At 38.8% G+C, this 24348-nt stretch overlaps 2 protein-coding genes across 2 annotated transcripts in view; both read right to left on the bottom strand.

The window, feature by feature from the left end:
* Positions 1–2371: 2371 nt before the first annotated feature.
* entpd3 (ectonucleoside triphosphate diphosphohydrolase 3) lies at positions 2372–12528 on the bottom strand. The gene is made up of 10 exons (XM_005743144.1): positions 12375–12528; positions 9987–10124; positions 9245–9362; positions 8921–9080; positions 7333–7492; positions 6995–7222; positions 6064–6327; positions 5865–5975; positions 4641–4769; positions 2372–3875 (listed from the first exon to the last, which is right to left on the bottom strand). Exons 2-10 carry the CDS (start codon positions 10119–10121, stop codon positions 3687–3689), a joined length of 1494 nt encoding a protein of 497 aa, XP_005743201.1. The 5' UTR covers positions 10122–10124; positions 12375–12528; the 3' UTR covers positions 2372–3686.
* A 6881-nt stretch (positions 12529–19409) lies between these two features.
* Positions 19410–24348, bottom strand: part of ddc (dopa decarboxylase) — a 24790-nt gene continuing 19851 nt past the window's right edge. The window contains exons 10-14 of the mRNA XM_005743143.1: positions 24054–24130; positions 23232–23251; positions 23048–23146; positions 21138–21239; positions 19410–20879 (exon numbers count right to left, since the gene is read on the bottom strand). Of these exons, the coding sequence (XP_005743200.1) occupies positions 20679–20879; positions 21138–21239; positions 23048–23146; positions 23232–23251; positions 24054–24130 (499 nt within the window). The 3' untranslated portion in view covers positions 19410–20678. The remainder of the gene's footprint in view (positions 20880–21137; positions 21240–23047; positions 23147–23231; positions 23252–24053; positions 24131–24348) is intronic.

The following is a 24348-nucleotide window of genomic DNA, read 5'->3' as shown; positions in this document are numbered from 1 at the left end:
AGACAAAACGAAGAAAAAAAATATCTTTCTTACCTGGTTGAACTAAGAAAAAGACAGAAGAAAAAGCAAATGATGGTTTGCTAAACTCAAAGACAATGAAATCAATGGCAGTCTCCAACTTTGAGTTTTCATTTTTCACCATGAGACTGGACTTTGCCTCCAAAGGAAAAAAACAGATAAGGGGACATAAAGAGAAATCTAAAGTCAACCAACTGTACAGAAAAAAAATGAACATTTGAATGTGCAGGTAGATTTTCAGACTTTTTTATTGAAAATAGAAGGAAGCCAAGTCTTGAACAAAAACGGGCTGTCTTCCTTTGATATTAAGCTACATTATTTTCATTCTTTTTATTATTTGAGTAGTTTTCTAGAATATTAGTGTTTTCGTAAATCTTTATTGCCTTAATTTTCTCAAACTTTGGGGAAAAAAAGTTTCCAAGTGTTGAATTATTTAAAAAAAGGACTGAGTTGTTGAATGATTTTTTTTTTAAAGGGTTCTTTGAGTTTGAGAGCCTCAGAAATGAAATCTACAAAGCTATCTGTATAAGACAAAAAAAGGTTGTATTTGTATGAAGGTGATTTTAAATTATGTGGTACAGTGCAGGTGATGTTGGTTGACTAGGGGGAAAAAATCCTTTTACAACTTGTGGGAGCGGTCAGCCCACCGCTTCCTGGAAATGCAGTTTAGTTCAATCATGGGAAAGAAATTCAGTTTCTCCACCACTTATTTTGTATTTTTATTTTTTCATTGCGGTGCTTTTAAAAGTTTTTCCTTTGCCTGCTTGCTTGTCTCATTGCAAAAAGAAAAAGGAACATTTCTGACTTTGAGAAAAAGCAGAGAAAAAAAAGCTAGGATTTTTAAATGTGCAAAAAGCAATAGTTTTAGTAAAACTGTTGACAGTTTCTTGAGTCTTTCTTAACTGTTGAACAAAAATACAGCCCGCGGGTGGCATATTTTATACCAAAGATGAAGAAACTAAGTTGTAAAGAGATCTTCCTGTTGCTTTTTCTTAATTTTTTCCACTTTGAATCTGCTTTTTGGTTTTTGTCAAGCTGTTGCTGTGTGAAATGATCAGTGAATGAGAGCATGCAGTTGGTCCTTTAGCACATTTGCCTCAATGGGATGAGATGTTTTGTGCGTCATGTGATCAAACTACCACCGCATCTAAAACCCTGTGGAATCCTGGTGAAAAAGCTACTTTTTATTAGACACCCAACGACATCCTGCCGAGGCCTCATCGACTGACCTTACATAACAACGCCGAGACGGCATAGCTCGCGATGAATGCTTCCCAAAATATGACAGATGTCATTGTTTTGCATAATCTAAGTCCAACTCACTGTTTTGTCTCGTTCTTGCCAAACACAAGCCACTGAAAATATGAGCAGGTCAATGATCTCTGTGAGAGGAAAGGGCATTCCTGTTGAACGAAATGATTTCAGCTTATATATATTCTCCTAAAAAAATAAGGAGAATTACTTTTATGTTGCCTTTACTTTTGGGGGTTTTTTTTCTCTTTTTGATGATTATGTGTGAGCTGCTAAACACTTTTCAGTATTGGGGATTGAGGTTGTCTTATGTTGGGTCTCCGTGGAATATTTGCACCTCCAGAGTGACTGTAATTGATCATTTTAAGCAGAATAAAGATGAAAGAAACACAAACGTGCATTATTGTGCCTAGAGAATATCGGTTGAGAACAGAAGAAAACTTAAGATGAACTTTAACTGGTCACGCCTTCGAAGACTCACACGCCTTGACTTTCCACCAATGAAAGGAAGCTAAGGAGAGACACAAGAAACAAATGGACATAGGAGAAAACAAAATTGGTTTAACCAAAATCAAATGGATAGAAAGCTCTAAAATAAACAGGGGTAGGGAGTGAAAGAGAGAACTCAAAATCAAAAGTAATATTTATAAGATCTTTTTTTTGTACAGGTGTGTACAAGAAGATGCAACAGAAGTAACTTAGCTATTTTTTTATTTGCTTGGTCACATGCCTCCCATGTCTTTAAAATTGTGATTTTTGAGAGTGTCTGTAGAACCAGTGGATATTCCTGTAGCTTCAGATGTGTCTTTTTGTTTGTTTCTTTGTTTTATTTTCTTTTTAGTCGAAACTTTCAATAAAAAATAAGAAAAACGAACTCGTCCTGGATATTCTGCAGGAACAACACACTACCACTGGAGTGCGCTATTGTTTTCTGTAGAAGGAAAGGACTGAAAGTCCATTGGTGTGCACGTGTGCAATTTTAGTAAGTGACCAAGTTAAGTTCACACACGCAAAATGGTTTTAACTGCTGTAAAGGATTAAAAACGTTTAAGCGTTTAGTTTCACCAAGCGAGATTATGAAACTACAGCTCCAAAAGATGCAGTTAGTTGAGAAGTTTATTGCATACAGTACTGACAAGAGAGCTCATTATCGCCAAAGCAGAAACGGTGCAAGCAGTCTGCATCAAATGACAATCATGCATCATTTTCTCCAGTGCAATGACAACAAAATGTCAAGAGACAGTTTTATTCATGCAGTTTAGTCATACATCATACTTGCTGTTCCTGTGAACAAATTACTGTCATGAAATCTTTATTTTTATTCATCTTTTCTTTATAAAGAAATAATAAATAACCAGGAAAGTACCAAAATATTACTTTGTAACAGTTGCCAGTTTCATCTACCAGCTGAATCAGCAGGATGTAAAAACAGTGTTTCTGCTTCAAGTCCATCCATCCATCCATCCATCCATGTGCTTCACCACTAATGGATTGTCATTGCTAACAGGGCTTAATTTTTCTTTTCCCAACTGCTCCATTTATACAACTGAATGAACCACTTGTGTACAACTATCCAACAATACTTTGCTCAGAATGCAAGCCTTTTATAACTCACTGCAGCAATATACGACTATGATGCATTTAGTTAAATCAAGAGAAGCACGTAGAACTGCTGTAGCACTGAATGACTTTCTGTGATGACCAAATTAGTTAAGTAGGTTGTATGTAAATAATTTTAAACTGATATGAAACTAATAAGACAACGGCATCATTTATTAGGGAAATGTTAATTCAAAAAAAGCTATAGTTGTGCGCTTAAAGTTTGGCAAGACCATACACAATATAAAACAATACATTAAAGCTACAGTACAACAATTTGCTACCATTTTCAGTGCTATAACATGTAAAATGCAGGGAAAGAAACAGTAACTCATGCTCTGGTCTAAAGCGGGCGTTCGACTCATTTTGGGAATTTCACAACAAGAACAAGCACATGGAGACTGATGGATGCTCTTATATTTTTGTGCCATTTAGACAAACACTATCACTATTTTGTTGAGCGCAGTCAACTAAATAAAAAAAAAAAAGTACATAAATTTTTGTAAGATTCCCTGAGGTAGAGAATGAAGAGTGGTCTAATGCTTTTTAAAGCTGCTTTTACATATTTTATCTGAAGCTAAAACCCTCAAAGATGCCAGCACAACGTACTGCATTGATTTTGAGGCTCTTCAGTTTTTTTTGTTTTTTTTAACTAAAAGCTAGTTCATGTCTCAACCTGAATAATAACACATTTGATTGTTAACGTCCAGTCCAGGCGTCTTGGCACATGCAACTGTAGGATTCTCCGAACCTCTTGCAGAATTACAGTAGTTCCCAGGCCTTTCAATAGCCAGTGATTTCCTCTGTAACCTATGCTCTCAGTAGCAGGTGCGAATGAAGATGATGAAAACTAAGACGGCAGTCATAATTGTTAGCGCCGAAAATAGAAAGATGAGGCCGGCAAAGACGGGGTTTGACATAGGAGGGATTTTCTTCACTTCGGAAGGAATCATGTTGGACATACTCAGCATGTAGCCCAAACTCCAGCCTATATTAGTTTTCTTTACCTACAGGAAAAGAAAGAAAACAAGTAATTTGAATGTTTTATATTTAAAACCACTTGCTTCCAACACCAGTACACCACCTTGCATGTCAGCGGAATGAAAATCATGAAATTGTATAATTACAGCTGTAGGGCAAAAGATGAGTCATAGCACCCAAAGAAGAAGAAAAAGAACAGGCTGTCTCGTAACTCAAAGTCTTGAAAGAACCTATCAAGCAGCAGACATCCCAAACTGCACACTAACGCCATTGTTGGAAATTGGGAGAATTGCCAGCTGTTAAAAAGTCTTGTCTTGAGTGCAAAAGGCCGAACGCTCTTTGCAGTGTGGAAACATTGGCTGTAATCGTTCGTCCTTTATGAATCATGAGTAATATACAGAGTGTCAAAGACCAGGAATCCCCTTCTGCTGAGGGAGTTTCTTTGTGACAAATTGATGGCATGCCTTCTGCTCTTTAGCTTTTTCATTGCAGACTATTCCTACGACATCAACAACAGTTTCAAGTGGGTGGCCTCATTCACGTACGACTGCCAAAGGCAGTTAAATGGTTTCCTGTATTTGAACATGTATCAGCTGTCAACAGCTTTCCAAAATAACTCTCACCAAATTAGTACATCTTACAGTTATATTTCAAGAAGAATTAGCGCACAAGCCATCCATAAACTTTGAACAATGGGAGGATTGTAATGTACTAGCCTCATAGAAGGCAGTAGTGAAACTTACAAATAAAAAGAATACTATTTGTGTCTTATTTACTGCTGTTTAACCAACCTGTTGTTGAAAATTAATGTTTTTCCAGGTGTCTGTGTCGAATTTGTATCCATCTGCCAGCAAAGTAAAGACGTAATGACCTGCGTAACAGTGGGTCTCGATGAATTTGACGTTCTTTTGTGCGTTCAGCTGAAAGAAGGTTGAACAAAGATCAGAGTTTAGCCTGTGATTGTAATGACACAAGCTAATTGTATTAATTTCAGTTTAATCCCATTTCAGTGAGAAATAACGATTATTTAATCAAGATCATGAAAATATTGTGTAACAAAGACGGAGTGCAGTTTATTTCATTACCTTTATCCTGAAGTAACTTTGTTTCTTTTGCACAGCTGCACTCTACAGCTGTGGTTAGCACAAGCATGTCTCTCTAAATCACTTTTTTGGCCTGACATTGAGTTTGTTACCTAACTGATCATGTTTTTAAAAACTGATGTGGCAGACACTCGCAACAAAATCGAGGGTCGAGGAGATGCTTTCAAAGATGCCGTTGGTGTTGGTGCCGAGAGAGGGTGCTCTGAGTTTTTTATAAACTGCAGACCTACTGGGAGTTGAGTGAGTGGTATTTCTCTGGGGAAAATTGCCTTGTTGATTTCAGAGGTCATCTGAGAATGGCCAGACTGCTTAGAGGAAAGGGAACAATAACTCAAATAACCACTTGTGACATGGTTGCTGGGTGCCAGACAACCAGGGTATACAAAAGCACAGGCTCACTAAAGGGCAAGAGAAGAGCAGAAAAATGTTGCCTGGTCTAATGACCCTGGATTTCTGCTGTGACATTCAGATGATAGGGCCAGACTTTGGTGCAAAAAGCCTGAAAGCGTGCTGCTTTGTATTAATGGTTTAACGTGGTGTTGAGGATATTTTCTTGGCATATTTCGGGCCCCTTAGTACCAATTGATCCTCCTTTAAATGCCACAGTTTTGAAGGTTGAAGGGGGTGCAACTCATTAAAGGTGTACCTAATAGAGTGTCCAGTCAGTGTATATTACTCGTAAAAAATGTGGACACACGAGCAAAAAGAAGAAAATGTGGGCGCACAGCATTGTCAGAGCTGGTGAGTGCTTTGTTTTCTGTTGTGCCTTCTGTTCTAATCTTGATGAATGAAAATGACAACGTATTTTATGTAATTACCTTCATATTAATTCTGTCATTCTCTCCTTCCTAAACATGATTTCTGTTCTTCCTCACCTTAATTTCTTGATTTTCTACCTGTATGAAAACTTACCGTTGCCCAGTTTTTGTGGCAGAAGTTCCTAACTGAGGTGTTGAAGTGATTAATGTTTGATGTGCCATTCAACTGCAGAGCCATGGCAGTCCAGAAGAATCCAGCGTATGCCTGGTCGGACCAGCAGAAACACACACACTAGGTTGTTTTGCATCATGATCTATTTGCTTTCATGTGTTATATTTGCACTGCGTGTTACCAGGAAATCTCCGGTGACTGGTGGCTGCTCCACCCCGTTGAAGGAACACTGAGACGAGGAGCAGGTCTTGAAATCAAATATGGATTTCACTACTTTCCCACAGCCGTCTGAGTCGCCACCACCAAAGAAGATCAGCTCTTGATTGGGGTCGTAGTTTTGCGGTTTCTTTGTACACTGTGACTCAAAAATTGATGATGCCTTTTTGGAAGTATTGAAACCTTTAGGATAGCAGGGGTTTGTTATGTTTTTGGGGTTAGATGATTGCTGGAAAATAAAAAAAATAAAAAAAATGTCAAAAGATAACGATTTTTTTAAGAAGAAGGCAAAATCTATAAATAAATAGGACAGAAAAAGACCCCAACCCTGAACTGGATAAGAGGAAAAAATGAGTGGATGGATATTCGTTATGCTTTTACAGGCACATTATCTCCACACTGTAGGGCTTATTTCTTTAAATTATACAACACCGCATACAAAGTCTGAAGTAAACAGAAACTATAAGGTTAAGCTGTCATACCATCACTCTGATGCACTTTCAGCATATTTCTTGTAGAATCATTATTAGTTTCAAGAATGAAGCTATGAATTACCAGAAACGATGCATTTCTCCCAGACTAGCTTGACGACAATCATGGTTCGATCAATATTCTTAATGACATAATGCATCCCTGGATCCTTTGGCTGTTAGCAGCTCAGGGACAGCAGCGTTCACTAATCATTCCACAAATTGGCCATTAATGGATTTCGCAGTGCACATGTGTGCAAAGAGCCAGACGTTCCCACTGCACTTAAACGATAGCACAGTAACGCATAACAACCTAAGGAAAGAACCACCACTCTTGTAGTACCTTGGGAATATGAGAGTTCAGTGAAAGACACTATTTTTTTTCTGTGCATACTCGTAAAAGAAACGGAGGACAAAGTCATTCACCTGCACTACTTTCTCCAGAACCAACTTCCCAGCTTCATTTTTGCCATAGCAGAGGAAACTGTGTGTGTAGACATTGTAAGGGTAACCATACAGTTTGACACGCAGGTAGTCGGCTCCCTTGAGATCATCCTGGACCGCAAAGGCAATCTGTGTTGATGCTCCTCCAAGATCCATGGAGCCGACAGTCTTTGCTCCCTGCGGCCGTACGTATGCGTTCCACACGTTTTTCTGCAAAATCAACGAAGATTAATAAACGATGAAACGTACAATAGCAGATTTTTGAAGTTGCAATTATCTTGTTTTTTGGGCAATCGATCAGACACTGAAGGCTGTCATACCTCTACCAAGTTTCCCTTTAGGTAGTTGACAGTGATCCAGCCATAAAGCCCTTCTTCCTGCCCAGTGATGACTGAAGCATTTTGAAACATGAAGGGGAGGGAACTCAGGTATTGTCTGAGTTTTACCAGGACGTTATTGGCCCTCTGTGCATCTTTCATTCTTAACAGCACAGCAGAAAACAGAACTATTAGACATCACACTAGAAACAGACGTTGACAAATGGATTCACTCATTAATGAAGCAGGTAAAGATTTTGCCAAATACACGTATTTTAGATGCTATTATTTGCTATTATTTTTATTTTAAACTCATCTAAGCCAGAAGTCATGACGGTAGGCTAGAAGGCTTGGCTCTGTTTTTTAACATGAGATCAGTATGTCATTTTAAAAACACTAAGATGTGAAGATTTTTGCTTTAATGTTTCTGTCATTAACTGTTTTATGTGTGGGTTTTATTTATTTTTGGTTGTTTTGTTTTTGTCTTTCTGCTGTTTCTCTGAGCGTTGCACGGTCTGAGTTTGGGGTGCATTTGCTGGAAAGTCCACCGCTCAGAAGATTCGCGACTGTCTTAATAATTTCTCACTTGTGAATAATCATTTTCACTGTACAATTGTAGATTTTATAATAAGATGTGTTTCCTGTTTGGCGTCGTGCTGACACAAAACTAAATGCTCTAAACCAATAAACTGCCAAAACATCTTCTTTTATCCATGTGCTCACACTTGCTGATGAGCAGTTAATCAGATGCATTTGATTCGCAGTGCCTGGAAGCAATGAGGAGTGTTCATCTATTTAAATAATGTTAGAGTCTGGAACAGATGTTATGTTTTTTAAATTATGCTAAAGAGGATGTCCTTTTTCACATGACTGTAAATCATTTCATGCAAACTAATCAACCTTTTTTTGTATGTTTGTTATACTTTAACAACAATATACTCTGTCCCCTACTTCTGCCTAGAAGGTCTGCTTTTGTCATCATCTTTCCTTGGGCTGGAAAGTATGAAAAGCCATATTTAATGCCAGATCCAGAGTTCGACCCATGTGATTGAGATTCCTAAGTTTTGTCCTGCCCTTTAGTCTGAATGTGTTTTTATTGCTGGGGCTTCCCCAGGCATCCAGAGGGAGGGGGGTTATCCATCAGGCAAAAGGGGGGCAATATAAGACACAAAGCTTTACTGTGAAGCAGACCTCCCTTTTTGTCTCTTGAATGCTTGCACAGCAAAATCGGCATCCATAATTCAGTACCAATGAAGTTGAATGGACTTTCTTAAACTCAATCCACAGCACATACTTGAAAGTATTAAATACATCACTTTAAGAACATTTCTGCATCTCTGTCTTGATATTCTCATCTTTAAAAATCATACATTGTACCCATTAAAAATTCCCACCACACACACACACAAAGTCACAGATCTAAATATTATACTTTTTAAGAATGTATTTGTATTCATTATGTCTTGCAGTTCTTCAGTCATCAGCTTACTCCTCTGTGCATGAAAGGTCAAGAAAAGCTTAAAATGAATTAATATTAAAAAAATCACTTTTGACTCTTCAATAATAATATAAATAATCAAAAGCTTCTTACTGCAGGAGTCTCATTCCAGCTGTAGCTCCGAGAAACAGGCGCGTACTGTTGTGTTTTGTTGGAGGAATGGTTTTAGTGACGATGTCCATGCATTTCCTAAATCCTGCCATTGTCTTTTCTTCGATCTCGGGGATAACCTTCATGTCGGAGATGGCATTACCTGAGGACGCAAATCCAAGCTAAAATTCTCGTGTGTCTAGTAACCAGAATGTCTCCAATTTAAAACACACTCTTTATGTTTTTTCTTTTGTTTGCAAAAGCCTAAAAAGAGTTTGCCAGCACCCCCCCCCCCCCCTCCTCCTCTCTTTGTTATATGTGACTCACCATCAACTTTACAGTTTAATGTCTCAGTCACTATTCCTGTTTCGTTCTCCTTCGCTCCTGGCCATTCATACAGGTATACATTGGAACGAGATGAGCCAGCGTCTATCACTATGCCGTACTAACAGGAAGAAGGAAGACAAAAATGTTATTGCACAAGCATTTTCCAATCAGCCTAGCAGGTTGCTGTCTATTAAGCACAGAGTAGCTACCATGACTTTCATCAGGCCTCTGTGTGAAAGATGTTGCATAACAGCAGTAAAAGCCTATTTTCTTTATGGAGATATAGTGGGGTAATGGTATCCTTAGCAGAAAAGAAAGTCTCAAATTAGAGAATTGTGAGAACTGCAAAAGTAAAAAACCACTGGCACACTCCTGATGAAAAAGCATACACACATACACAAAAAGAGAACTGACAAACACGCAAAACGGCAACTGAAAGTCATCACAATGAGTTTTTTTCCTCTTTTTTTTTTTTTAGCCCTTGTTTCAAAAAGCTTTCAGTTCTAATTAAAAGGAAAAGGGGAAACAGCAGACGGACAACATGCCTGTTTGCTTGAATGCCATTAACAGTACACGCAAAGTTAAACGTGTTTCATCAGAACCGCCACTCATCAGCAAGCAGACCGATGAGGAATCCCCCGTCTCTGATCCTTCGGTGCAGTTTTTATGCGTTGTCTTTATAACAGCATGCGTATTTATATTTGCATCCTGGAGTATTGCGCTGATGCGCGTATGTGCTCACCTCTTTGCTGTATTCTAAAAACCTCCAAGTGTCCTGGATAACAGCAACCGCAATGAGGGCAGCGATGCTGGTCAAGAGGAGAAGCATCACTCCTGCTATCCGACACTTGTAGCCCATCTTGTGTTTGGAAGCCATTTCCTGTTGGCAAGAAATAGAGTTAAAGAAGATGTGTGGTTTTCACTAAAAGCATCTTTCAAGGTGAAGATGTGCAGATGTTTAAAAAAAAGTCACGATGAGCCGTAACAGTGACCAGGACTGCTACAGATGAGTAAGTGCTCGCAAGCCAAACGGATGCTTAACCAAATCCAAATCAGAGGGAGGTTGTTCAATCAGAAGAACTCTTTTAGGGAGAAAGTGCTAAAATGCAAAAAAAACAAAACATTTCTGTTTGTTGTTTTTTTGTTTGTTTTTTGGCTACGATTACACATCACACACAGGCATGCAACATGAAATGCAGCTTTTTTTCATGTGTGCATAGATGGGCTGCACACAATTTAAACCTTTAAAGCTACTCTCATAAACATTGTGCAATATATATCAGCAATCTATATTCATCACTTTGCAAGGACTCATTAAATTCAAAAACATCCATGAAGTTTACTGACAGATGAATATGTCAGTTGATATGAATACTCTTTGTTATTCAATCAATAATCAATTACAATCATGTTATTTAGATTTGCTGAAACTGCCACACCACACTATTCTGCTCATGTTATGTTCCCGTGTGATTGCATCACTGTCATTGCTGCCATTTGTCAGTATACAGCCGTTAGGTAATTCTCCCTCAGCCATGCCAAAACTGTCCTCACCAGACTGACAACCACTTTGCGGATTAGGTGGAACCCTAGTTCTGTGTCTCTCTTGTTTATTGTCCATTTAAGCTTCATAAATCCAGGAATAAAATTTGCTATCTGACTCCTCTTTTATAGGCAATAACAACAATGACAAAACCAGTGTTTGTTAATCTATGAATAACTCTTAAGTTACCACAGCAACTTCTGTAGAAACAAGCAGGCTAAAGGTGCGATCACAACTGGCTGACATGGCAACAAGCGAGTTTAATGTTTCTGATACATGTTGCCCGCAAGGTGCTTGACATTTCGAAGCCATGTGTGCAATACACGTCCTAGACTTTCACTTTTGAATGTCTCTTCTTTATAACCGTGTGCTTAACATTTCCCGGAGCTGTTTCCAACACAAAGAAAGTAAAGTGTCAGCCAGCACATGAAGAGAAATAGCAACCAATCTGTTTTTGCTGTGTCTATGTTGCATTCACTACAAGGTATGTTTCTGTAACTACATGAGATTATATCCAATCAACCTGCCAAGACAAACACAGTACAAGTTCTTACACTCCAAGCAGCTCACAATGAAAACAAACATAAGGAGGCATGAGTGACGGTGTGTCTGAGGATGGAATAGAAAACGAATAATTCTATAAAGTAATAATGCGTGTAAGTGCATAATACTGCTAATTTGCAGTTAAGGAACAATGTGTCTTTTGAGCCACTGGTAATGTGAGCTCACTCATCTCTGGCTTTACGGGCTATCATCGCAATGAGCCGGGCTTAAAAACTAAACTGTATTTAAGGTTGCGGGTGATTTTAGTAGCACTGAGACAAACACTTCCTCCCTGTAAAGTAAATTTTGGTTTCAGTTCTTTCCCACTGCTTTCTCACCTTTTTTTTTTCTTTTTTTTTTTTACATGCACAGTTGTTACTTGTGGTTTTTAGTAGCATTAATAAGCTTGACATATTACATATTTACACTGCAGTGCATCTCAGATTTGCTGGATGTAAAGTTTCACACAGTGGAGAAACAACAAGATTAGGCAAACAGCACAGTTACTTATAGTTTGTTATTGTAAATGAACCGCCTTTTGGGTTTGTAATACAAAGACTTACTGAATACATTAATTGCACTTGACTTGCACCTTATTTTATATGTCAATAGTTTAATTGTGCAGTTACTTGAATTTTTTTTTATTATCACCTGAATAGAAATGCATGGTCCTTATAGGATTTTGAGTTGGCAGTTGCAAAACTACACAATATCTATAAAATACTCAATGTGATATTACTGGTTCTGTAGTTTACTTAAAATTCAGCCAGGTGAATCAACAAGTCATATCGACTCTGTTAACACCCACTCAGTAAAAAATCAGCCATGTGTCGCTGGGAGTCAAATAACTTGAGCTATCTCCCCTGCTTGTAAGGACAGGTTCTTATGGTGGTGAGGAGTGGATAGAAGCAAATGTGTCTCGTCACACTCGGTACAGTAAAACTAACTTGCCAGTGTTGATTAACCCTTTGGTCATGTCTAAATACCTGTTGTGTTCAAAGGTTTAAAAAATAAATGCATGTGAGGAAATGTTTTGTTTCTTACCTTCTAGAGCTGATTTTTAGAGCCTCGTTGAGAATAAGAGAGAGATGGTTCTGACGAAGGGATGTTGATCTAAAGCAGGAAAAGTGGTTGCAGCAAATCAAGAGAGAGAGAGAGAGAAGGTGCTCTGAGTGCTCTCAAGAGTGACTGGCCCACAAGAACAGGAGTGGCGTACCCCAACATAAGTCACAGTGCGGGGAGGAGCATTGTGTGCAGGACTCCAGTTTTTGCCACTCCCAACGCACCAGTGCAACAAAGCAGCCAGCCTACGAAACACAGCTGCTCCTTGCTCATTGCCTGCGTCTGGTGATTAAAACAGATACAAGTATTTGTGAGTATGAACAATGTGAGAAGATGGGGCTGGAGCTGGGATGCTAATTGATGTGATCAATAAGAGAGACTGCAGTGTGGCTGAGGGTCTGCTGTGGAACTTACTATACATTCAGGTGTTATTTAATAGGAGTAAATTATGAGGCAATGGAGGCTATGAAAAGCAAAGGCTTAAGTGCTGTATCAACAATCAAGGATTTGTTGATAGCTGCACGGGATGCCAGCGTTCTCACAGACAAAACTCTGAGTCATTTGTGTGACAAACATGAGTCATTAATTTGTCTGACACAGTGCTGATGGACGAATGGGAACCTGAGCTTTTATTGCAGCATATTTGTTTGTTTTTTATGGGAAGACAGCAGAGAGTTAAAAGCATACTTTTAACGGTGTGTGCATTGCTCCTACTGCTGAACATTTTTGTAAGGGCTCATATGTTAGGAGTTTTGCAGCGCTATCTGGAAACATGAGAAATGCTTTTCCAGACTGATACAGACTGATGTATGTGCATCAGTCTGTATAATATCAGTTAAGGAGTGGAGATACTGTCAGAATGCATCTGTCTCCATGCCCAGCCTACTGTAATGACCAAAACACCAGTTAATGCAATATTCCCAAATAATGCTGAGAAGTCAGACACCACTGCATTCTGCTGCTATTTTAAGTATTTTCTATGGTACCCACCCACCAACCCATTTGTTACCTGTAATACAATTTCATCAGGTTACCTTATGTTTTATGTTGGCAGACAACAAATGGTTCCATTGCATTGGAAGTGGTTACTTTGTTATAATACTGTGACATACTATGACATGGCCTCCTCACATGGGTGCCAGCGTCTGGATCTGCTAGCTTTGTTTATTGTCCTGGCATCTTAATAGAAGTTATTACAGTGGTCTGAGTTGTTGAGTTATTCAAAGGTTCAAAGGTATTTCAGATCATTGTCCCACAACAGCAGGACTCCTTCAGGACTTTAAGGTAAAGAGCAGAATTTATGGTTCCACTATACCAGGTCCTGAAGCAGCAAAGCAACCCCAGACCATCATGCTACCACCAACATGTTTGACTGTTGGGTTTTTTGTGTGTGAAACATTGTGTTAGTTTTCTCCATTTGTGGATAATGTCACTCACCACCATTCACTGGAATCCCAGACCCTTTTAAAATGCTTTGTAACCTTATCCAGCCTGATATATGTCAAGTTCTTTTAGATCGTGTTGCTTTTTGAAATCTTTTAGCCTCCTTCACTTTGTCAGACAGGTTCTATTTAAGTGGTTTAATCCAGCATGTGTGCCATTAATTAGTCCTGGGTTTATCTCGTCAATTTCATCAACATGATAAAGTCACAAGTGTTCAAGATGCAGTCATGAAACTTCTCAGATGTGTAGTAAACACTGAAATGAAGACCCAGCTCAAAGAACATTGATACTGTGTTCTCTCTTCGTGACTGTAAATTTGCAGCAGCCTTTGTTTTTTTAACCACTGAATCTGTTGCCTTTTTAACACCAGCACTGGTTTCTGGGTTGTCTACAAAGGAGACACTAGTGGTGTCAGTGAAAGTGAATTACATGTCTGATTCAATGGGCGGTGAATGTATATAAAGTATTTTTGTTGCCTAACGTGAGACCTGAAACCTACTGGCCTGAATTAACCGGAAGAACAGGAAGCTTAAAATTAGATTAGCACCAAGAGATGAAAGAGAAGAAGCAAGTATCTTACAGAAAGATTGCATACTTTCTCATAGAGGTAGTACTGCAATACTTCTGTTAGAATGCATGCTCTTTCCAGCTTTGCTGCTTTGCACATGGGTTGTATGGGTTTAGTCTGTCTCTGCAAGACAGACTAAACAAGTTTGCACCCACATGTCTTTTCTTGTGTAAGGAAACATGTGAACACAGTGATTTCCTCTTTAATGCAGAAGAAAGCAAATAAATCAACTCATAGTGAAGAATATATGTATATGAGTACATATCTTGTGATGATTTGGGAAGAATTTAGTAATCATCTCCAATATGTTGCATGTTTTATTTCATCCTAAGAAAATACTGAGTTTCTGCTGTCTGCACAACTAAAAACAAAGTGGAAGTTCCGTCATCCTCGGATAATTACCAATTCAGCATCAGTGCTGTTTATAGTCTACTCGGATTTGTAGAGCCACCAAGACATATTCTCACTAATTGTTTATGTCTCTTTCAGTGCTTTTAAAATACATTAAACACCCTGATGAATCTCTACTGCAGGTCACAGGGCAGCACAGAGAGGTTTAGAAGCTCTTAATGCATCGTTGATAAATTAGCTTGACAGACCCATACTTGCATGCATATGCTGCACATAATGACAGCATTATGCGGTGTCAACTTATCAGATAATTACACCTCATGCCTCTAATGTATGGGTGTAGGAGGCTGGTCCACTTTAAACCCTGCTGCCTCCATTTCCCTTCACGCACCCTTCAGCCACTCCCACCACATCGCCCCATCTACCTAACTATTTCAACAGGGCTGACTCTCACAGGGAGCCGCTGTGTGAAACACTGTACACAACCCTCTTCCCCACCACTGCTTGACAGAAAGTAGTCCCCAGACTAGCTCAGGACAAACCCATATCTCTTACATGTCAAAGCTGTGTACCACTCAGCACGCTGCAATTGAATTATCAAAAAGGAAACTCTTATCCTTGTAGAATTACAGATATCAGAGTTAACAGCAATCAGTGCACATTTCAACATGGGGCAAATATGCTGGCCATGTAATGGGATCTCTGTGGTCTCAAACGCATTGTGATTTGAGATTCAGTTACGTGCTGATGGCTAGTAGATTATAATGTTTTCCCATCTGATCCCTCCCAAGTGAAACAGCATCTTGGGCATGCTTTCAGGAAAAACCTCACATACCAGATATTTGAAGGCTGCTGAGCCTAGTGGGCTGACAGCATGTGTTGGACTGGACGAGTCCAACACATCAGGGCTCAAATATGCATTTTCAATATGAGATTATATATTTGTAGTTTTCTGTTCTGATCTATTTCTATCTGTTCAAATTATGCACTGCAATACAAATGTGCTTTGCTCATGTTTTGGCAGTACCGTAAAGACTCATGTTTGAACCTAGTTTGGAACAAAGCATAGGTTTCACATCACAAGTTCAACTTTGCAGCTAAGAATAGAAGCTAGAAAAACATTTTTCACAGGTCCTGCCCTCCCTGTCTTTATGTATCTCCCACCTTTGCAATTACCTGCTCTGCCCCAGTGTGTTGCACCTGTGAGTAATTCCCTTCCCTTGTATTCAAAATGTGTTTTTTGCCTGTCCTTTGTCAGCTCGCTTTTGTTTATGTATGCACTTCAGTAATACTGCTCTTGCATTGGATTTCCCACGCGCCTAACCCTGTTTTGCCTTTTGGCTTTTGCCTCTGCTTGTTCCAGGTTTTGTCTGCTTTGATCACGGGTTGATCACCTGTGGAACAAACTGTGCTTTACCTCAGTGAAGTGGTGAACTCTCATGTGGTCTCTCATACATTTCAGTTCTGTGTTGTTACAACAGGAATGCTGGTTAGATAAAAAAAAGAAGGCTGATCTTTTACTATCTCTTTGAGACTTATTGAATTCACCGCTGTTTCTACGCTCATTCTTTTATTTCTTTTTTATCAACCAATCACACCCTGTGAAAGAATGCATCATACCAAGGTTACCAAGCACCTAGCTAAGATAAAAGTTTCCACCCCGTCTAAGATTCCTTCCATGAAAATGTTTGCACTCTCTGACAGGATTCTCTACTGTCCAGAAAACAACGGAAATGAGCGCAGACACCAGAGGGACAAATAAACAAAAGACCGATACATATGTGATTGCAATGCTGTATAGTTGCACAGAGCCTAGAAAACTGTGATATACAGTGAAGTTAGTTCTTTTTCTGGACTGAAGCAGTACTGGGGATCTTATGCTAAGTTAGAGGAAAAACACCAATACTTTAGATCATTTATTTTAAATAAAACTGCTGTTCCTCAAATGTTACTGAATTCAACTGAAAGACTTTCTTTGAAACTTTTAATAGAGATTTCCTAGCTTATGTCCCTGAGATAAACTTTCATACTTTAGTGGTTTTCTGCCTTTGGTCACTTCATATCTGTGCAATCAAAAGTCACTCTGTGCATGTTCACATTCATGTTCAACTGAAGACAAAGAAACGTTTTTAGAGACTTTTCCCTGTTAAAAGACTTTTTCATGAGCAGAGAGTGGAAACTGACTCATAAAATCTAAGTCTTGATTGAAATACGGTAGATTATGTATAAAAATTCCTGAACAGCTGATCAAATACTTTTGTGAGAAGCTTTAAATTAAAGCTGAAAGTCTGCACTTGAATCACATGATGTTTGTTAGATTTAAAATCCTCTGTACAGCAACAACAGTTGCCACTGTCCAAAACTGGACCAGAGACAAGTTATTTCTCTTTGATGAAATAACTTGTCTCTGCTTTATTTGGATTAAAGGTTAATGTCAGATAGCTTTTGAGCTGTCTGTAATACAACCTAATAATATTACACTAATGTTACCCCCCTTTGTCTCGCCCTGCTTTCTTCTCTTTCAGGCTCTCATTTGCAACCTACTGGAGCAGATGGCAGACTCTCCTTGATCCTGGTCCTGCCTGAGATTCCTTCCTGTTAAAAGGGAGTTTTTCCTTCCCACTATGACCGAGTGTTTGCTCATTGTCAGTTGTCTGCTTGTTGAGTCTTGCAATATAAAGTACCCTGAGGCAACAATTACTGTGATTTACCACAATATAAAAAAAACTAAATTGAATTTAACTACAGAGTACACACATAAGATTGAAGTCAGTTTACTATGCATTGAATATTTCTGATTATAAGCTTGATTATTTTAATATGGAATCAACATTTCTCAGTGCTGGATTGTTCTCATCTTAAGGTAAGCATTATTTAAAGATGTTACCATACTAGTATTCAACTAAATTCATTTAAAGGGCTAAATTACAACAGCAGTCACCTTAAGGTGCTTCATATTGTAAGAAAAGGGCCTAACAATAATGGAGAGAAACCCCCAACAATCAGACAACTCCCTTTGGTCAAGCACTTGCTCATAGTGTGGAGGAAAATCTCCCTTTGAACAGGAAGAAACCTCCAGCAGAACCAGGCTCAGGGACAGGCAGCCATCTATTAGGACTGAATGGTGCTGAGCAAAGAAGAAAACCAAGTGTCCAGTCTTTCTCCCAGATCCAACCTGGGAGCTATTTCCACAGAAGAAGAACCTAAAAGCTGAAGGCTCTACAACATTTTTAAACCATTACTCCTGTGTAGCTGTCAGAAATACTGAGCATGTGTCTGTTGGCATCTCCTTGTGGCCAAACTGCAAAATGCATGTCCAGAAACATTTGTAATGCTTGAAGCAAAACTCTCTCTCTCCTTTTTTTTTTTTACACATGTACACTCAGGAGGAGCAGCAATAAAGCTGCCAGCAAAATTATTGTAAAATCCCCAACTAAGAGTCAGTAAAATATGTGCTTCCATCCCCTTCACCCCAAGTGCTCAAATAAATGTTTAATTATAATTGCAAGGCCTTATGAAAGCATCTGAGGACTGAGGCAATCACTCAGACAAGTCAGCAACTGTGATAACATAAAAGCAGCCTACAAAGGATTTCAAAGAAGAACGCAATCTTTGCTTTTATCTCAGTATGAAGTAGATTCAAGCCTGATTTTCCCCCTTCAATATTTAAGATGATCACTTCATTACCAGGGGAACGACATTTTCTGTTAAACTGACACAATGATAACAAATAAAAATGCTGATTAAAGTAAAGAAGTAAAAGTAAAGAATTAGTAAATATTCACTGAAGAAAAAATAATATTCATAAAAAAAATTCTTTGCATTATCCTCTCTGTAGATAAAGAGTTAACATTTCACTCAAGTCAAGTGAGTGCCTGGTGGAAGCACATTTTTTATTCATAAAGTCTATACAGGTGAAGTTCTCTATTGTAAGCACTAGAAGTAAGACCTCTCAAGTAGCATTGTTATGTCTCGTGTCTCCTATCATCATGATTTACAATTTTAACTGAACAGACAGACCATGTGACCTTTTTCTCTTTGGCATTTTCCAAAGCAGCCGTATCATTTTTAAAGAGAAGTCTTCCTCTACAACTGTTGCTGTGTGATAGTTGCCTGTAGAATTTATATTTATATTTTTGAAGCAAGCAAATGAACTGGCCAATAATACTGACGAGTAATCAGGGACTAAGAAGTAACATCTAATACTGAATCCTCATTTGTATTTATAGAAGGCCAGCCTTTGTCCTCAGGGATTAAGATGCTCAGAGGAGGCTGATTTGCAAGACATGCTGTGTGTGTGTGTGTGTGTGTGTGTGTGTGTGTGTGTGTGTGTGTGTGTGTGTGTGTGTGTGTGTGTGTGTGTGTGTGTGTTGAGCAATTTCTGGACTGCTGGCAGGTCAGTTTATCCACTCTTTTCATGGCATTTGGAATACCTGCAGAACATTGCTCGGCATTGTCCTGTTGAAATAGCTTACCTTCCCTAAAGAAGACGTCACCTGGAGGGCAGCATGTATTGCTCCTAAAGCTGTATATATAATTTAGTATAGTCACACATGTGCATGTTATCCATGTCATGTGCCAAAATGCGCCCCATACCATCAAAAAAATCAGATTGTATTTTAAACCTTGAAAGAGGATTGAAAAGTGACACCATGCAGACTACAGCAGACTTTATTCAAAGAAACCACATCACTCCATGCAGTCTAGCCAATGAGGAAACACTTGGGTCGGACACCGCCACTGACGTTAGCACAATCATCTGAAATTACAGCAATGCGTGGTGATGCTAGAGCACAGATTTCTAAATCCCCTAAAGGGCAGGTGTAAAGGGTCAGGTCAGGTGCAAAACTATAATGGTTTGGCAGGGGATGTAGTTACATTTGATCATTATGAAAATTTATCTGAGTTCTCCAGGTTTTAAAAATATATAACAGGACAGTAAAGTGTGGCATCCTATATTTCTGGTACATTCAAATCAAAGACAAATGCCAAATCAGTGATGCAGAGAAAAAAGTGAGCAAATATTTAATAAATTTGCATAATTTAGGTTTTAAACTTTCATCTTAATATTTTTTTTTCTGTCTGAGCACAGAAATGTAATGAAATTTAGTTTATTTGAATGTACGAAAAAGCCCCAAAGGAGCATAATTTCACTTTAAGCCCACTGACAGTGACTGAGTTATTGTCTTGTACTGCTGTTGGGGAATACTGGCCAGCTGTCATAAGACACAACATGAATCAATAACATATAATCAGTCCTAATCTGCCATTGTATATTAAAAAAATACTACTTTTGCAAATTAGTTAATAAATAACTTAATCACTAGGATATTATATTAGAAATCTTTAGCCTGACACTTCATGAAGCCCTCCATGTATCACGCATATATTCATTTGGAAGCAGTTTCTGAATGAGCACCTAAAAAAAAAATAGTTGCAGACAAACACTGAGTCAGAAATTCACAAAGTGTGCAATACATTCTTTGCAAAACTCAAAAATAATTTAGCCTCAATTCAACCACACAAAACACTGAATTTATCCCCAAACAAGTTTTACACACAGAGGCGGCATAGACAAGTGCACTGTGACGTGGACAATAACGTGATTAGTGATCCGTGAGAGACAACGTGGAGTCAACAGAGGGAGAAAATGCAGATATAAAATGTTATTTTTGGAAGTCTACATATGTTTTTGTCATAATTAGTAGATACATAAATATACAATAATTTGCGACAATGTAATATTTACCACTGTTAACTCGACTGGATTCTTTGCTGCAGACAGAAGGAGAACTGCCTGTTAGACAAATTACTCCACATTCCCTTTATGACATTTTACATCTGCAAAACTCCATCAAACGTCAGTCACAACTTTGGTTATCATTCAGGGATCGGAGTGGACGACCCCTTTTCCAGCGTTTTTTTTAATGACCGGCCTCCTGCAGAAGCTCAAATGTCAGCTGCGTGATGTGCTGCCATGCTTGCTGGATGTGATGTGACTCAGTAGTGCGTGCACAGATGGCAAAGCGCAGGACAAAGCGGCCTGAGAGCTGACAAGGCACCAGATGGATCTCTCTGCTCTTGGTGATCCTTTTCAGCAACTCTTGGTTCAGTTCATTGGAGCCCTGAGAGGAGAAAGCAAGGAAGAATTACACCAGCTAGGCTTTGTGTCATGACTACTTAATAATTAGGTGACTGGATTAAAGTAATCACAGTCTTGACAGTCAAATTCCCATAGACAGGGAGCTCTGATATGCATTTTCTAGCTTTTCTAAATAATACCCTCGGTGTTATTGAACCTTTGAGGTTTCTAGGTGACTTTTTTACTTTTTGTGACTGCTGCAGAGATCAGATCATAGAGCTGTACCGTTGGGTGCTGTTACCTTGAGCCTGAAGCAGACCAGTCCCAGGACAACTTCAGCACAGATCTCAAACCTCTTGTCGGCTCGCACCAGACTCTCAAACTCCTTGGCCAGGGCCACTTGCTGTAACAGAGGATGTGAATTATTCATAAATATTTCATGAAATGTAAATGTATTTATTGTACATGCAAATAAAAGTGAAGTTTTTTTTAAACCAATAATTTTTTAAGCATTTGCTTTAAAAAAAAATCCTTCACCTGCAAACAATATTAGCTGTAATTGGCATTATTTTCCACTAGATGCCAGTGTGGTTTGTTACGTAGCCTCGTGCTTTAGGATTGGAAGACTTTTTTCTTGTCATTCTTAATTAAAACCTTTCTTTTTTCTTAGAGCATCACTGCTTACTGTGAAGTAAATGCATTCATCTGATTAAACAAGCATGCAGTGTGATATTTCACATTTTAGAAGAGACAACTCCTGGTGAGCTCAAATCAGACAAGTTCAAAATTTGTACTCAGCACCCATGAAATGGCCTTTATCAAAGTCTGCTCTGAAAATGTCATCTTCCTCATACTGATTTTTCTAAACATGGTACTTATCAAAGATGTTCCTAAAGTACAATTTATCCACTTAAGATCAAAGACTCTGCTGATGCATGCTGAAACGTGCGACAATGCAGTTATCCCGGTTATATCGTTGAGCTTCCACTCAACTTTTCCAACTGGTAAATAAAGCCAAACCTCTGGCATAAATGGCCAACAATTGGTTGACCGTGATCTTGTTTCTTAAGTCCCAGCAGATAATCCAGTATCACTGTATTTGATTACAAGCTAAACTCCAGTGACCTCACTTCCTGTCCTACTGCTGACTGTATGCCAGGCAGAACTTTTCATACATATTATTCATATTTTGCGGTTTCAGATGGCTGCAGGGATCGATTCTGCTCCTGTCACTTTACTTGAAATGGAGCGTAAACACAAAACAGGCTGATTTGATTGACAGAGCAGACTGGAAGAAGAGAGAGCGAGTCGGACAGGGGTCATGCATCAAAAAGAAAAGATGAAAAGAAAAGGCATGTGCAGGGTTGGGAAAGGAAATGTAGTTTTAAATAGAAGATACATGCCAGACATATATGACTGCAGGGCTAATTATGCCGATGAAGAGATAGAAGAGGAGGGAGGGCAATGGCAGGACATTAGTGGTAAGGAGGATTAGGAGCAAAGAGTTCTAGGAAGCAGGAAGGCTGAGGCATTTCCCATAAAGGCATATATGATTTCCTGAAGTGTTTTTTTTTTCTTTTGGAAGTGACTGAGATGTAGAGAAGTGGTGTGTGACAGATAAATGGAGGTGAAACAGCAAAGTGAGACTGATACCACTGGCACCACTGTTGGTACAAGGTTAATCTTTTTACTACATGGAGGATAAGAAACGCAGGTTAGCAGGGTTACAAAGCCTGAATTAGCACTAACACGCTGCTACTTCTTAAAGTAATTGATCTGTTATTTACATCAGCTCTCACACATTATGGGGAATAATTGTCAGTAATCCCTGCACAGCTAAATGAATGGAATATGTGAAATCCATCCATGCTTTTCTGCTTTAGGGTCACGGGGGTGCTGCAGCCTATCCCACCTGTCATAGGGTGAGAACCTGGAGAAAAACAACACCGGAGAAAATATGCAAACTCCTGGATTCAGACCCAGAACCTTCCTGCTGTAAGGTGACAGTGCTGACCACAGCACCACTGCACCATCCACATATGAAAGCATATATTTGAATAACCTCAAATTTAATGTGTAACAGGCAAATAAATGATCCTATTACTTCAAATTTTGACCACAAATGTCACAAATTTGAAGAAACCCTTCACATCCCCAGGAACAGATACATTTGCCGATACTAAGTGAGAGATCATTTTCCTGCGTGTTTACCTTGCGTATATGAGTTTGCAGACCTTTGAGCCCATACATGCGAAAGACAAACCACATCTTCAGTGAGCGAAATCTCCTTCCCAGTGGGATCTGCCAGTGCTGCAGGCCAGAATTGGATAAGGAGAGAAGTTATTACCACAATGTTCAAATCATGATTATTAATCATGATAATAATTCATCTTACCCGATAATCTGTGACCAGTCCTGTTGATAGAAAAACAGATAATGTTGTCCATTACATGTGCACAGTCTCAATTTTAAATAAAACCCCTTTAAACTACTCGTGTCAGCCAGCCTGCTTCCTGGTTAATAAGAATCGTAAGTGCAGTCTGTGCATTTTGAATCACAGACTAAACGCGTTTTGCACAAACAGAATAGGCGAAAATGGCATTTTATAAGATTATAAGATTTTATAAGATACAAGATCTATATTTTCTGAATGTAAAGCAACACACCACAGATTACAACTTGCATCGACTTAACAAAGCTCCAACATTAAAACAACCCTTTTAAATTCAAAATGTATCTTCTATAACAGCTGCTTTTTGCTATTATCTTAGCGTACTGTTGATTGTCCAGGTGTTGCTGTCACTGCGCTCAGCGCCTCTATCTCACTAATCACAGGTAGCTCATCTCTGCAGAATAGATGTCTGTGTTAGCCTGGACTAATAACCACTAATTAGATTGAAGAGTCCAGAGTGCATGAGCATACGCTTTTGTAAGGTGCTTCACAGCGGTGGGAGGCACTGCAGCTCTCAGTCTTTCTCACTGTCTGCTTGACAAGTAAATTACAGTGAAAATCTGAGACCATCTGCAGGCTATAGGAGAATTTGCACAGACACACAAAGTAGAAGCAGACAAAATTGTTGTATAGGAAATTCCCTGATTATATCTTTATAGTTTTTGTTTTTATTCAAGTCTCCAAGACAGGACAATAGTTTACCAATGGAATTTGGACATAAATACTGTCGACTTCTAAAAGGATATCAGTGAAAACTATAACTACCTGATTCCTGGTTTTCATGTTTCAGGTAAAGTGGTTCCATTTTAAAGGCTCCAATGATGTCTGCTCTCTCCTTCACCCTGTGGACAAAAACGTCTTAATATGGCATTAAGCTCTAAGAAAAATGTCCAAAAATTTAAAACTTGTATATCAAAATTGAGTGTTTTACTTTATTCGTGGGGGTTAGCCACGAAAGATTTTTAGGAAAATTCCACCTCTTTTCAACCAATGAGTTGCAAAGTGAATATATGGTATAGAAATAATATTTAAACACTTTATTAAAACTTAATAAATGACC

Source organism: Pundamilia nyererei, unplaced genomic scaffold, assembly GCF_000239375.1.
Source record: "Pundamilia nyererei isolate P.nyererei 1_Seehausen unplaced genomic scaffold, PunNye1.0 scaffold00128, whole genome shotgun sequence".
NCBI lineage: Eukaryota > Metazoa > Chordata > Actinopteri > Cichliformes > Cichlidae > Pundamilia > Pundamilia nyererei.
This window is presented reverse-complemented; position numbering and strand designations above follow the sequence as displayed.